The 16,125-nt window shown below is 48.0% G+C and overlaps 1 protein-coding gene across 1 annotated transcript in view; it reads left to right on the forward strand.

The window, feature by feature from the left end:
* THSD4 (thrombospondin type 1 domain containing 4) overlaps positions 1 to 16,125 on the forward strand; it is a 235,768-nt gene that overhangs the window by 106,350 nt on the left and 113,293 nt on the right. The window contains exon 11 of the mRNA XM_056866032.1: positions 8,571 to 8,707. Coding sequence (XP_056722010.1) covers positions 8,571 to 8,707 — 137 coding nt within the window. The remainder of the gene's footprint in view (positions 1 to 8,570; positions 8,708 to 16,125) is intronic.

Genomic DNA, 16,125 nt, shown 5'->3' on the forward strand with positions numbered 1-16,125 from the left:
ATCTTCTGGCCTAATAAGGACAAAATATCAAACTATAATGCAGCAGAAACAGGGCAAAAACACAAAAGATGTGTCCTTAAACCGAAGAGTGTGAGAAGCACAGTTACGTGACTCGTTTCGACATCTATTTTGGGGTCTTGTGGGTACATTTTATGGCTCTCAAAGCAGAATGTTTTCTTGGAGTAAACAACTGGCATTCCATCGGAGTTGTTCCCATAAACTTTTAATAGTGGTGAGACGTGTTTGTGAATGAATGGTATGTTAATGGAACTAGTGGTGGACGCAGGATGGAGAGTTGCCATCAGTTGCCCAGAATGAACCAACGTCGTAGAAATTTTTCAAACAGCAAGCACTGGAAACAAATTGCAATTACCATTGATCTCCGGACAACCAAGATCAGTTCCCCTGGAGAAAATGGGTTATAGATCAAATCAAGCCTGAACTGACCCTAGAAGCTAAAATGACTAAACGGGGGCTATCGTATTTTGGTCACATTATGAGAACACCAAGCGTCACTGGAAAAGACAGTCATGCTAGGAAAAGTTGAGGGCAGCAGGAAAAGAGGAAGACCCAACAAGAGGTGGATTGACTCAATAAAGGAAGCCGCAGCCTTCAGTTTGCAAGATCTGAGCAAGGCTGTCAAAGACAGGACATTTTGGAGGACGTTGATTTTGTAGGGTCGCCATGAGTCGGAAGCAACTTGATGGCACTTAACACACACACAATCACAGACGTATACACTGATTTTGAATACAGAGATAGTGTGTGTGTGTAAGGGAAATGACTTCTTTACACAGCGAGTGATTAAAATGTGAATTCGCTGCCAGAGGATGTAGTGATGGTCACAGGCATAGATAGCTTTAAATGGGGGGTTAGACCAGTTCAGGGAGGAGAGGTCTATCAGTGGCTACTAGCCATGGTGACTAAAGGGAACCTCCACATTCAGAGGCGGTCAACCCCTGAATCCCAGCACCAGGAGGCAAGATCAGGGGAAGGCCTCGGCCTCTCTGTAGTTGGCCCTCCAGAGGAATTGGTTGGCCACAGTGTGAGACAGGACTAGATGGGCCTTCCCCGGTCTGATCCAGCAGGGCTGATGTTCTTATGTGTGTGTGTTTTTTAATGGTGGTTGTGAAACTTAGTATTGTGAAACACAACAGACACCTTGTGATGTGGGTGGGGCTGAGAGAATGTGACTTGCCCAAGGTCACCCAGCTGGCTTTGTGCGTAGGAGTGGGGAAACCAACCCGGTCCTCCAGATTAGCCTCCGCCGCTCATGTGGAGGAGTGGGGGAATCAAACCCAGTTCTCCAGATCAGACTCCACCGCTCCAAACCACCGCTCTTAACCACTACACCACACCACACTGGCTCCCCTTAAAATCCCCTTCTTTTCATCTCTAAAGAAGTCCATTGGAGTCACGCAGTGGCTTTTCATTTTGCAAGCTTCTGTATAGGAATGGCTTCCTTTGGAAAGCAGAGTGTATCCATTGTGACTCCGGGCAGTGATGGATTTGGTTGCAGCCCCCCCCCCCACCTGAAGGATCAGCTCATGGGTATCCCCACGACATCCACTGCATTTAAAAGCGAAACGGGGCCAATCTGATAAATGACGGCCTTCGAGTGACTTTTCTTTTCGAGACCGCTTTTCTTCTCTCTCTCTGGCGCGCACATTTTTCTTCAGACGTGTGCTCAGAATGCGCAAGAGAGTGAAAGGGAACGCTAATGTGAACCCTAGTCCCCGGCTGGACGGGGCAAAATGAACCGGGCAGCAGGGAGCCTTTCCTTACTCGGAGGCGCCGCTTTCAACTCCGCTGGGAAGGCATAAAAAAAAAGACGCAAGAGTGGAGTCTCCGGGGTTGGGGAGGAATTGGCCCAGGATCTCACCACTGAAGCCACAAAACCTTGTGAGTGTGAGACTACTACTGATGCTGCTCTTTGCAAGAACGGTGCCCAAAGAGAACAGCGACATGGATGAAGAAGAAGGAGAGTTGGTTTTTATATGCCGACTTTCTCTACCAATTAAGGAAGGATCGAGCCAGCTTACAATCCCCTTCCCTTCCCCATAACAGGCACCCTGTGAGGTAGGTGAGGCTGAGAGAGCTCTAAGAGAACTGTGACTAGCCCAAGGTCACCCAGCTGGCTTCGTGTGTAGGAGCGGGGAAACAAATCCAGTTCACCAGATTAGCCTCCGCCACTCACGTGGAGGAGAGGGGAATCAAAGCCGGTTCTCCAGATCAGACTCCACTGCTCCAAACCACTGCTCTTAACCACTACACCATGCTGCCAATTTGCAATGTTTTTTACAAGTACATGCAAAACAACAACAGCAAAACTTCGACCACCTCCCTGGACATAGATAACTAAATTGAAGAAGAAGGTTTCAGCTAGACTTTCTCCCCAACACGCTGGGTCTCCATTCAAGGTGCTCCCTTCGAACATGAGAGCCATTACTAGAGGAGTGACGTGGTACAGTCCCTTTGTAGGGTTGCCAGCTCCAGGTTGAGAAATTCCTGGATATTTGGGGGGGGGTGTGGAGCCTGGTGAGAGGGGTTTGGGGAGGGGAGGGACCCCAGCAGGGTATAATGCTACGGAGTCCAAAGCAGCCGTTTTCTGGAGGGGAACTACTCTCTGGCATCTGGAGATCAGTTGTGATTCTTGGAGATCTCCAGGTACCACCTGGAGGTTGGCAGTCCTACTGATAACCTTTGACTGGAGATGCCGGGGATTGAACCAGTGACCTTCTGTGTGCCAAGCAGGTGTTCTGCCATGGGGCCACAGCCCCAACCCTGGTACTCCCTTTGTCACACAATAATCTTTCTGGCTCAGCCTCCCCCCTCATAGCTCCACTGTAATTTTTGGCATCCACATATACATTTGCTCCTGGCTCTGACCAAGTTACAGCAGTCAACTTTCCAGCTCACTTTTTCTCTTCTGCAGCGACCAGGTTCTTATTTGCCTGTGAAAACGCCCCCCTAGTATCTCTGCAGGCAGCTGATGGTTCTTTGTTATCATTTATTTTAAAAAAAGACCACAGGCAAATGGACTTTTGAAGGCTGGTCGCTGGAAAGGATAGCAGGAATGCTGGAATGTATTTTGTTTGGATTCCTCTGCCTTGCCTTTGCTGCGGAAAATGGCCGAGCCGGCTCTCGGGTCAAGGCAGAGGGCCTGGGAGCGGCCTTATAGTCGTGGTGGATCTGTGCGGTGAAACAAGCCTTCTGAGATGGAAATGTGGGCCGTGTTTGAGAACTGTCCGATTAGGTTTGTTTAGCAAATGTGCATGCCACCTCTCCTGGAGGCAGGCCGCCCCATAGGGTTTCCAGGTCCCTCTTCGCCATTAGCAGGAGGTTTTTGGGGTGGAGACTGAGGAGGGCTGGGTTTGGGGAGGGGAGGGAATTTAGTGCCATGGAGTCCAATTGCGAAAGTGGCCATTTTCTCCAGGGGAACTGATCGCTATCGGCTGGAGATCAGGAGAGCCAGCATGGTGTAGTGGTTAAGAGAGGTGGTTTGGAGCGGAGGACTCTGATCTGGAGGACCGGGTTTGATTCCCCACTCCTCCACGTGAAGCCAGCTGGGTGACCTTGGGCTAGTCACACTGTTTCAGCCCCACCTACCTCACAGGGTGTCTGTTGTGGGGAGGGGAAGGGAAGGTGATTGATTCTTCCTTAAGTGGTAGAGAAAGTTGGCATATAAAAACCAACTCTTCTTCTTCTTCTTCTCCTCCTCCTCCTCCTTCTCCTTCTTCTCCTTCTCCTTCTCCTTCTCCTCCTCCTCCTGCTCCTTCTCCTCCTGCTCCTTCTCCTCCTTCTCCTGCTCCTTCTCCTCCTTCTCCTCCTCCTTCTCCTCCTCCTCCTCCTCCTCCTCCTCCTCCTCCTATTCCTATTCCTCCTCCTCCTCCTCCTCCTCCTTCTCCTTCTCCTTCTCCTTCTCCTTCTCCTCCTATTCCTATTCCTATTCCTATTCCTCCCTGTTCATGATGTGCCGCAGAGACATTGTACCATTATTCTTTAGAATGAAACATCTTGGCTTTATTGTTCATTACCTTGTTTGCTTCAGCCGAGTTCATTTGCTTTGGATGTCCTCTCTGGGCGAAGCCAGTGGGGAGGTTTTGCACGGAGCGGGTGCGTGTTCTCTCGGTTCGGGACAAAGGGTTTCCCCGAATCAGGAGAACAGAGCCAGCGTCCTTCTCAGACCCCACCCGTCTTTGGCCCAAAGTTCCACTCCCGCAGCGGAAGCCGTCAAGCTTTCATCTCGAGCTCGGCAGGAAACGAATAAAGCCCAGTGCCAAAGGAGAAGGAAGTTTCTAATTATCCACAATAGCTACTATGCGACAAGCTGCTTGGCAAAGGAAGGCAGAACAACACTTGGAATCCAAACAAAATAAGTTGTTTTTGACGACGGCGTTCGGATCAGGGCGTAAGGCCAGCTTGAAAGCATGGACATGTAGCCTCTTGGTGGTGGTGGGAAGGGCTGACCTAAGGTGACCCTGTAGGGTTTTCAAGGCAAGAGACGGACAGAGGTGGTTTGCCATTGCCTACCTCTGTTTTTGGCCAACAAGATTAAGTTAGGGTTAAGTTAATTCATGACATCGTATTCCCTATTTCTATGTATGGGTGTGAAAGCTGATAGGAAGAAAGTAGATCCCTTTGAAATGTGGTGTCAGAGGAGAGCTTTACGGATACCGTGGACAGCCAAAAAAACAAACCAGTGGGTTATAGATCAAATGAAGCCTGAACTGACCCTCGAAGCTAAAATGACTAAACTGAGGCTGTCGTATTTTGGTCACATTATGAGAAGACCAGAGTCACTGGAGAAGACAATCATGCTAGGGAAATGTCGAGGGCAGAAAGAATAGAGGAAGACCCAACAAGAGAGGGATGGACTCAATAAAGGAAACCAGGGCCCTCAGTTTGCAAAATCTGAGCAAGACTGACAAAGATAGGACATTTTGGAGGACTTTGATTCATAGGGTCGCCAGGACTCGGAAGCAACTTAACGGCACGTAACACACACCTCTGTTTAGCATACCTGGACTTCCTTGGTGGTCTCCCATCCACGTCCTAACCGAGGCTGACCCTGCTTAGAGATCTGATGAGATTGGGCCAGCCTGGGCCATCCAGGTCAGGGCGGCTGCTAGTTTACCTAAGGAGGAGCGACCCAGCATTGGCTATTAACTGTGCTATGACACCCCTTCAGGGCTTTCAATGCAAGAGATGTTCAGAAGTGGTTGGCCATTGCTTGCCTCTGCATAGCAACTCTGGACTTCCTTGGTGGTCTCCTGTCCATATCCTAACCAGGGCTGTCCCTGCTTAGCTTCTGAGATCTGACGAGAGCAGGCTATCCTGGGTTATCCAGGTCAGGGCGTCCAACCTCTTACTGGCCAGCATTTGGGGCCGTGTTTAGAGCTGCGCCGCTGCAGATGTTCAGGGGCAGCGGCTTTGCTCACTGACCTCCCCTTTGCAAGGGCCAAGAGCGCGTTTTGACACCCTCCCTTCGGCTGTTCTTCAGGGTCGATTTCTAAATCAACCCAGAGAGATGAGAAAATGTGTGTGTACAGCAAGAGCAGAGGAGTCCTTGTCACATATTTTATTATATTGTGAACTCTGTGAGGAATTTAGAAGATCTATAATTGATCCCTGGTTACAACTATACGGTTATTTTCATCAACCTATAATGGAAGAAAGATTAATTGTCCAATTTCTGCTCGGAGATTAAAAAAAAAACCCTGCTATTTCTTATGATGTAGCTAAATTTTGCTGGAAGGCCATTATTAAAAGGAATGATAAAAACAAAAAGGGTTGTATTAGTAGTGACATATCAGATGACGAGTGAAGGGTGAAATAATGCACAATATATAATGTACAATGTTTATCTGGTACTCTATTATGTTGATAATGTATTTAATCAGTTTATTTTTTGTTTTTGACTGTATTTTTATTTCCCCCTTTTTATTATTTTTACTAATGTTATATACCTTAAAGGCTTTTTGAGCTTTAAAAAAAAGAGTGGTAGTTGCTATTGTGCTAATGTAAACTTATATTCAAATGATCTAATGCCATGATCTCTGAAGGCTCAGCTTTCCTTTAAAAGTAAGCCTCTAGCCCTTTTCCTTGCCACGTTATTACAGGAAATGTGCTGCCTCTGCCTGTTGAAGTGAAGTGGCTGTTGAAGTGTTGTTAACCACTTGGCCATCACTTGTCGCATGGCTTTGGCAGGCTATTATTGTAACCCTAAAAGAAAAAACCTTTAAACATAGCCTTACAAATGTAAGCCCATGGAGATTTAGGCCTGAATGCTTTTTCATGGAAGAACATACCTATAGCCTTACTGCAACTTTCTTGATGCTTCAACTAATTCCGGCAAATCTATGGTATCACCTCTCCAGGAGATTCACGAAATACAGTAATCCTTTAAAGGGAACTGATCCCTCAATGCTGCGGACTTTAAACCTGCCTTCTCAAGGAGGATTCAGCTGCCAGGGAAATGAAATGGAAGCCTAGATTATTATTTTGTTTAAAGCTGTAGAGGCTTACTCTAGTGCAAAGAGCAAGAGGAGAATTATATCGGGGAGCCGGGGGCCCGGAAAACAAGTTCTCTAAAGAAAGGTTGAAGGAATGTGTGAGTTTCGCTTGAGGAAAAGAAGACTGAATTGCCCAGAACTGGCAACGCTTTGATTCATATACGCTAGAAGACTCTCTTGTTTGGGGTGTGTGATGGAAGATGGAGGGGCATTGAGGGTTGCCAGCTCAAGGTTGGAAAATACCTGGAGATTTTGGGGGGTGGAGCCTGGGGAGCGCAGGGTTGGGGAGGGGGGGACCTCAGCAGGGTACCAAGCCATAGAGTTAGGGTTGCCAGCTCCCTCTTTGCCACCGGTGGGCGGTTTTTGGGGTGGATCCTGAGGAGGACGGAGTTTGGGGAGGGACTTCAATGCCATAGAGTCCAATTGCCAAAGCGGCCATTTTCTCCATGCGTCCTGATCTCTGTCGGCTGGAGATCAGTTGTAATAGCAGGAGATCTCCAGCTAGTGCCTGGAGGCTGGCAACCCTACTTAGCCACCATTTTCTCCTGGGGAACTGACCTTTGTAGTCTGGAGATCGATTGCAATAGTGAGGGATCTCCCGGTGTGGCAACTGTATGGCCGGTGTTTTTACAAGCATGGGAATGTTACTGCTGGCACCTTTATTTGCTTTAAGGAAGAACTCAGCTCACAGTTTCCCCATTTAGAACTCATGCATAATGTTGGAGGGTGTAAGCTCTCCGCCCTGCAGGGTTGCCAAACACGAGAACCCCCTGCCATCCCTTTAACAACCTCTGGATCTGGAGCAATTAGCAGGCGATGGCGATTAGCTTCGGGCCAAGAAAAGCTCGATTTCGGCATATCAGGGCCCCTCTTCCATGGACCGATTGTCCCTTTCCTGGCGGCCGCCGAACTCCGTTGATGCAAGGAATCCAATAACTTGGAATCCAATAACTTTTCTTTTGCCGGGTTTGACGGCTGCGGCGACAGGAAATCTAGGAGAGAGATTTGTTTTCCCTCCCGAGAGAGATTGAATGTGCTGTTTGTTAACTCACCGTGTTGCCGATAATTTGATCAGTCTCCCGCAGAAGCGCCGTCAAAATGGTTCTCTTGGGCAGGTGTGGGGGAGGCATTTGGAATTATATGATCTAAGCAAGATATAGTTGCCAAGTTATTGGCTGAAACTGATCCAAACGTAACCTTTGCCGTGGCAAAAAAATTTATCTATGGTTTTTAATGATACCTCTTTTTAACTGTACTGTTTAGGCATTATATTTTTGAATGGGTATTTATGTATTATGGAACGACTTGAATTTGTTTTGCTCATGACCTGAGCGCGCTTGGACCTTATCCCCCACTCCTCATTGAGGTTCTTCAAATTTAGCATTTTTGCCATTGGCACCATTGTGGGGTGATATTTCTGTATTTGGAGGCTTCTCGCCTCTGTTGTGTTGCTCATAGATGTTGTTGTGCTTCACTGTGTATTGCATTGCACATTGTTGTTTGTTGTATATATGCACTGTTTTTTTGGGTGTGTTAGCATGAAATGAATGTCTAACAAATCCAGCTTGCAAGTTTTGCCTTATTATTTGTGAGCCTCCGTGCTGCCAGTACCTGGAGGTTTTGCAAACTAAAGTTAGCGTGCTGACTTTATTTTTGTAATGGGCAAGTTTGCCTTTCTACAGAATTAACTATTTTCTTATGCAACAGTGGATATGATAACTTAATACCACTTGTATCTTTCGCATATCGTTGCTGTTTTTTGTTTGCCAAAGTACCTGGAGGTTGGCAACCCTAGTAATTCCAGAAGTTCCTCAGGTCCCACCTGGAGGTTGGCAGCTCTAGGAGAGCCCAATAAGTGCTTCCTGCCCCATCTCTTCTACTCCCCCCTTCCTTTCTCAACACATTTTATTCAAACCCCGGCTGCTTTGGAAATCATGCGCGAGGTGGAATTGACAGCTTCACTTCTCCCTACCAGCCTGCTTCCACGCCAGCTCGGAGTATTGGTAGCGGTAGGCCGTTCTCTCCCAGTTCACACTTCCATTTTCTTCCCTCCAGTGAAAGGCAGTCAGAAGTGTGAGCTCAATTGCCGAGCTGTGGGCTACCGCTTTTACGTCAGGCAAGCCGAGAAGGTCATCGACGGGACGCCGTGCGACCAAAACGGAACCTCCATCTGCGTGGCCGGTCAGTGTAAGGTAGGAGCAATGTTTTTTATTTTTAAAAGTAAGCACTGTCCTTTATATATATTCATTGTTTTAAGTGTGACTTCTGGTAATCGATTTGTCAAAACAAAACAAAAAGACCGAAAAATGATCTTCTGGATTATTTTGTTTCTTTTCGATTTGCGAGTTTGTGGTATTTAGGATTGCCAGGTCCCCTCTTACCATCGGCGGGTGTTTCCCCCCGGTAGGGCTGGAACGTAAGTTTTCAAGGTTATGGCTAGAGCAGACTGCACGATTGGGGTTGCCAACCTCCAGGTAATAGCTGGAGATCTGCTATGACAACTGATCTCCAGCCGATAGAGGTCATTTCCCCTGGAGAAAATGGCCGCTTCGGCAATTGGACACTATGGTATTGAAGTCCCTCCCCTCCCCAAACCCCACCCTCCTCAGGCTCCGTCCCCAAAAACCTCCCGCCAGTGGCGAAGGGGGACCTGGCGACCCTACACGTGATGCTAGAACATCCGGAGTAAACCCGGAAGTGGTAGTCTTGTGCCAGGAGCTTGCGCGCATGTGGGGGGAAATCCCTTCCTGCTTCTGCCCGCTGACCATCAGCTGGTCAGCGGGCAGCCCGGTTGATTGGCGGGCAGTTGCCTTCCACAATCGGGCAGTTGGGAACCCTAGTGATACTGCAGACAAATTCACGGACAGGCCTTTAATTTAGCGCTGAAGATACTGCAGCTGGTCAGGGCATCGGGGGGCAATTAATAAAAAATTAAACCTAGAGCATCTGTTCTAAGTCACTGGTTTCATTACAAATGCAGCCTGTGTTTAAAAGAATGGCCGTATGCTGGCTACGAGAGGCTGATTCTCTTGCATAACGCCGATTGTGTGTTGCCTCCTTTCGGGACTGTCAATTTGGCAACAATCCAGTCGGTCGTAGGCTTTTTCTGTGTCAGGACAGGCCCTTTGGAAACGTTTAGCCAAGTGGGTGTGGAGGGGTGTCTTCATGTTATGCCTTTAGGCACGTTCTGAAACGGTTTTCCTTCCAAAGGTATCTGGAGAGTAAGATCTTTTTGGGAAAGCTGGGTGTTTTGTTTGTGTCTTGGAGACAAGTTTGTCGATTGACTGTTCCAGAGCGGTTTTATGACTGTTCCAGAGTGGTTTTATGACTGTATGTGGATGCCTATAATGACACCTTTATAATTTCTGAAACATAATTATTGCCAGGTTGCCTTCCATCCAGCTAAAACATCCAGTGCTGTTTTTAGCCGAAGCTTCATCTTTAAGAGCAGGTCAAGAGTTCCTCTTGAAATGCAATTTGAGAAGATCACGCGGCGTGTTTTAAACTATTGCATCGCTCAAGAACTTTGCTCATGGACAGATGCAACTTATCCCCACCCCCCACCCCTCCAAGCCTTGCTTTCCCCTCCCCTGCCTGGCTGGTTCACATCTGGACAATATCACACATGTTCTCGTTGCTTTATTTTTAGCTGTACCCAATCATCTTGGAAGCTCTGGGTTTTCTTTGTAGATGACAGATCGGTGGTTGAGTTCTGATTATTCACGAAAGAGCATGCTTGATCTCAAGTTCAAGGACAGAAAACGGTTGCAGATTTGATCCAGAATGTGGGAGGAGCGGGGCTGGAATCTGTGCAAAGCGCTCTGTGGATTGTTTGCTGGGGAGGGGGCTTCAGTAAGGTGGGGAAATTAAGGCCGGGGAGGGGGATAGATCTGTGGTCATTAGATGTCTGCCTGCAGCAGGAACATCTGCTTGGCATGCAGAAGGTCCCAGGTTCAATCCTTGGCATCTCCAGTTAAAGGGACCAGGCAAGTAGGTGATGTGAAAGACCTCTGCCTGAGCCCCTGGAGAGCCGCTGCTGGTCTGAGTAGACAATACTGACTTTGATGGACCAGGGGTCTGATTCATTGTAAGGCAGCTTCATTTCTTCATGTGTGACAGGCCGAGGCCTGCGTTGCCGGTGGCATCAGTTCTGGCATTAGGTTTGCCAACCTCCAGGTGGTGGCTGGAGATTTGCTATTGCAACTGATCTCCGGCTGATAGAGAACAGTTCACCCGGAGAAAATGGCCGCTTTGGCAATTGGACTCTATGGCATCGAAGCCCCTCCCCTCTCCAAACCACGTCCTCCTTAGTCTCCGCCCCCAAAATCTCCAGACATTTCCCAGCCCGGAGGTGGCAACCCTATCTGGCATGCTCCGGAAGTGACATCATCGCAGTGCCGGCCCGGTTAGTACTTGGATGGGAGACCACCAAGGAAGTAAAGGGTTGTGTCCCAGAGGCAGGAAGTGGCAAACCACCTCCGTTCGTGTCTTGCCCTGAAAACCCCATGGAGTCAGCTGCAACTGGATGGCAAAGAAAAGTTTACCCTCGCTTGCAGGAATCCCTGGGGTTCCCCCCTCCCCTCCTTCCATCAATTCCAGGGGGAAATGTGAAAATTCTCGTTGCATGATTTGGCTGTTTGATTTACAAGGCCTTTACGAGGGCATCAGTTATAGCTGCCAGTCCTTATTTTTTATTTCCCCCCTCCCCATCCCAAGCCATTTGATGCCTTTGCTTTTCACCACGGGGGCCGGTGCATAATCCTATCTCGGAGCAGGTACGTTCTCCTGCATTGTTCTGCCTTTCCTCACCTTAATCCTTTCAGAGGCTTCAGCCGAATGGCACAGCTCCGTCGTGACAGGCCTCTCTTTGTTCTCCCTTTGAATGTTGGCCCCGGCCACAATTATGTCAAGAACGGAATGCGTTTCTCCCTCTCCCTCTGCGTTCTGATGCCATTAGCCAAACCTCTCATGCTTCGGCAGGGGAGGACGCCGGAGGTAGTGACCTTCAACCTTCAGGGACCCTGAAGCAACTCCTGCTCGGCAAACAAACCCGATGCTCAAGAAACATATTTGCGGGAGGGGCTGTGGCTCAATTTGTAGAGCATCTACTCAGCATGCAGAAGGTCCCAGGTTCAATCCCCGGCATCCCCAGTTCAAGGGACTAGGCAAGCAGGTGATGGGAAAGACCTCTGCCTGAGACCCTGGAGAGCCGCTGCCAGTCTGAGTAGACAATACTGACTTGGATGGACCCAAGGGTCTGATTCACTATAAGGCAGCTTCATGTGTTCATGTATTATATGGGAGGGGGCATGGCTCAGTGGTAGAGCCTCTGCTTGGCATGCAGAAGGTCCCAGGTTCAATCCCTGCCATCTCCAGTTAAAAGAATTCGGCAATAGGTGATGGGAAAGACCTCAGCCTGAGACCCTGGAGAGCCGCTGCCGCTCTGAGTAGACAATACTGACTTTGATGGACCAGGGTTCTGATTCAGTTTAAGGCAGCGTCATGTGTTCATTTGCTTGGCATGCAGAAGGTCCCAGGTTCAATCCCCGGCATCTCCAGTTCAAGGGACCAGGCAAGTAGGTGATGTGAAAGACCTCAGCCTGAGACCCCGGAGAGCCACTGCCGGTCTGAGTAATCAGTTCTGTAAGTAGTGAGTCTGTAATTCTGGGAGATCTCCAGCCACCACCTGGAAGCTGGCAACCCTAGTACCTGTCATGGGCACTTCAAATGTCACTATTCAAGAACTGCTGCTTCCAAAGGCCTGGATATTTTCAACAACGAGATTACAGTTTCTGCCTTCCATCGAAACTTTGGTTTCCCATGCAGGAAACTGCTTCTGAATGGAGTTGAAAGCTACAAGGAGCGCCTGCCGGGATAACTGCTTGAAGGAGTGGCGTCCAAAATGTTTCCTCTTGAGCTGTGTTAACTCTGTACTGCTTTCTGCTTTTTTTAAAACAGAGGGAGTGGCAGGATAGAATATGACAGATATTTGACAATGAGATGCCAGTTTCCACGTTCGGAACTGTACGCAACAGGATAACTGGGGGTAGTGGAGGAAACCCCAAAGTGGAGGAAACCACAAAATCAAATAGAAACTGTTAGTTACACAGTGTTTGACTGTGGGATTCGATGGATTCTGCAGGGTTCTTGCGATCCATTGACACCACACGCCGTGCAGTCCTCGTGTTGCACACTTGGACCTAGGCTAAGACATAAGCCCTTTGAGAATTCCTGATGGCAAATATTTTGTACCTTTAAGCACTTAGTGGACTTTAAACATCTGGTCAAACACTGTGTAACTAACAGTTTCTATTTGATTTTGTGTTTAGTTGTAAATAAGTTTGTTTATCTCAATATCGTGAAGCTAACTGAAGCTAACAGCTTCTTCCACGCTTGTGCCCATTCCTACACTTTGCAAACTTGTTGTATGTCTGTATGTGATTCATAACATGCCATTTAAGTGTTTCTATCTTATTGATTCTTTGGTTTGACATAGATTCTGATATTTATTTGGACACTGTATAGGGCAATTTTTGCAATTTTTGATTTATTGACGACAGCCATTGTATAAATAAATAACCATCAGCCTTAAGTCACTTAGTCCTATCCATTCTCTTGATAACGAGCCTACGTGCTGCTAATTATCTCAGTTTCTACATGACTCAGCACAGGTATATTTTCTTACCTTAGTAACCACCTAGAGATGGGCAACTCTACAAAATGCCATTTTGCAGCCCTTATTGAGTGAGTGTGACTTTTATACATTGGTTAGGAATCTGAATTTTGGTGTGTCTTCTATAGAGTTTTAGCGATATAGAAGATATATTTAAGGTATAGAATACACGAGTACAAGAATGCTCTATTTTATCTTAGTATAGTGTGCCATCTAGTGTTAATCCGATGTAGTGTAATGTGGATCAGCTTTTGATCTAATTGGGGAGGGGCCATGGCTCCGTGGCAGAATATCTGCTTGGCATGCAGAAGGTCCCAGGTTCAATCCCCGGCATCTCCCGTTAAAGGGACCAGGCAAGTAGGTGATGTGAAAGACCTCTGCCTGAGACCCTGGAGAGCTGCTGCCAGTCAGAGTAGTCAGTTCTGACCTGGATGGACCGATGCTCTGATTCAAATTCAATACCTTTATTGGCATGAATAAAGCGATTCTACTTAAAATTTGCCAGGCAGAAGGCAACATAGCCTAAAATATCAACACAATTGTCGCGTCATCAGAGAAAGCACACTGTATGCAAAAGTCTGTTTAGTGCGGCATACGTAATGAAATTAGGAGCCCCGTGGTGCAGAGTGTTAAGCTGCAGTACTTCAGCCAAAAGCTCTGCTCACGACCTGAGTTCGATCCCGACGGAAGTCGGTTTCAGGTAGCCGGCTCAAGGTTGACTCAACCTCCCATCCTTCCGAGGTTGGTAAAATGAGGACCCAGCTTGCTGGGGGTAAAGGGGAGATGACTGGGGAAGGCACTGGCAAACCACCCCGTGAATAAAGTCTGCCTAGGAAACGTCGGGATGTGATGTCACCCCATGGGTCAGGAATGACCCGGTGCTTGCACAGGGGACCTTTACCTTTACTTTTTACTTAATGAAATTATGAGAAATCTGGCTATTGACCAAGTTACATGGGGGTTACAATCATTTAATAGATAGCGTACAAGCCCTGCGTCAGTTTGGGCTCGACTGCCGTTTAGGAGGGGTTCTGATTCAGTATATGGCAGCTTCATATGTTGGAGAGGGGCCGTGGCTCAGTGGCAGAGCATCTGCTTGGCGTGCAGAAGGTCCCAGGTTCAATCTCCGGCATCTCCAGTAAAAAGGACCTGGCAGTAGGTGATATGAAAGACTAATCCTGACAGTCAGATGTCGCCTCGCCCTCCCCCTGCGTTTCCGCATGTTTTGCCTACATTTTCAGGGACCTGTTTTATCACAGATTTGAAAACGCGGGCAAAACATGGGGAAATACCGGGGGAAGAGCGAGGCGACCTCTGACAGTTGCCTTGAAAACCCTCCGGAGTTACCGGAGTAGGTCGGCTGCGACTTGGACACACTTTCCACCATGAAGGGGCAGTGGAATGCAGAGCGGAGAGCGCTTCTGAAACATTAAAAAGTGAGATGTGGGAAATGCATTCCTCCCTATCACACTTGGCCACCGAGCGGCGCACAACTCTCAAAAATAAGTTTGGTCTTGTGCACGAAAAGCCAGAGTAAACCCCCAGAATAAGTCACCAGACCGTCTCCAAGTGGCTGTTTTGGATAGCTGCTTTTGAACACGGGCCACCCGAAGAGATTTTGGGGCCTGAGAAGGGAACGTGGATCCCTTCCTCCCAAGAAACATGGGCCACAATTCTCCAGCCATTCATCTTGCATGGCATCTGTTCCAGTTGGCGCGCAAACTAGTATTGTGCCCAGGGGTATCTAGCCCGCTTCCTTTCTGCTGCCTAACCTAGCCAGCAATTTGAAATCGGCTTTCTGCCTGGATCCTGTTCCTTCTTTTCAGAACACTCTGCAACAAAGCCTTCTGCTAACTTGGTGTCAGTTTTGAATCGGCGTGTAACCGAGATGTTCCCCTCCGCAGTTAGATGATAACTTAATGTTGGCTAAAGAAAGAAACCTCAGTGAGAATCCAGGCAATTCAGCTTTGAGATTTCATTCCCCCCAAAAGTCTGAGGCTTAAGGCTGAAGAAAATGTGTGTCAAATCCTGAAATCTGAACAGGCTTCATGGTTAAGGGAACCCAGACAACTGGAGATGTAGGTGTTGGTTGTGTAGAGCCCTCCACAGCTCCGGTCTCAAGTTAACAGATCCGTGCCTTACTTTCTAAATGGAAATTAGGATGCTTGCCAACCTGCACAAAGAAACAGCAGCCAGAAAATATAACAGTGAGGCTTCATGGCTTTTAGAATAGTGGAACAGAAACCTTGTGGGTGTTGGAAGGTCAACATAAGACCATAAGAAAAGCCCTGCTGGATCAGACCAAGGTCCATCAAGTCCAGCAGCCTGATCACACAGTGGCCAACCAGGTGCTTCTAGGAAGCCCACAAAGAAGACGTCTGCAGCAGCCCCATCCTGCCTGTGTTTCACAGCACCTAGTATATTTGGCATGCTCCTCTGATCCTGGAGATAATAGGTATGCATCATGACTAGCATCCATTTTGACTAGTAGCCATGGATAGTCCTCTCCTCCATGAACATGTCCACTCCCCTCTTAAAGCCTTCCAAGTTGGCAGCCATCACCACATTTTGGGGCAGGGAGCCCCACAATTTAACTGCTATAAAGAATGAGGAAGAGATGGTACCTAACCCTGTAACTTGGTTCAGGCATAATATGGAACCCTAGCTTGTTTTAATCGTGGCTAGTTGCTCATGGATGCTGAGCTGGATGGCCCAGGCCAGCCTGATCTAGGTCAGATCTCAGAAGCTAAGCAGGGTTGGCCCTGGTTAGTACTTGGATAGGAGACCACCAAAGAAGTCCAGGGTCACTATGCAGAGGCAGGCAATGGCAAACCACCTCTGTTTGTCTCTTGCCTTGGAAACCCTACGGGGTCGCCATAAGTAGGGTTGCCAACATCCAAGTACTAGCTGGAGATCTCCTGCTATTACAGCTGACCT

Source organism: Euleptes europaea, chromosome 20 (genome assembly GCF_029931775.1).
Source record: "Euleptes europaea isolate rEulEur1 chromosome 20, rEulEur1.hap1, whole genome shotgun sequence".
Classification (NCBI taxonomy): domain Eukaryota; kingdom Metazoa; phylum Chordata; class Lepidosauria; order Squamata; family Sphaerodactylidae; genus Euleptes; species Euleptes europaea.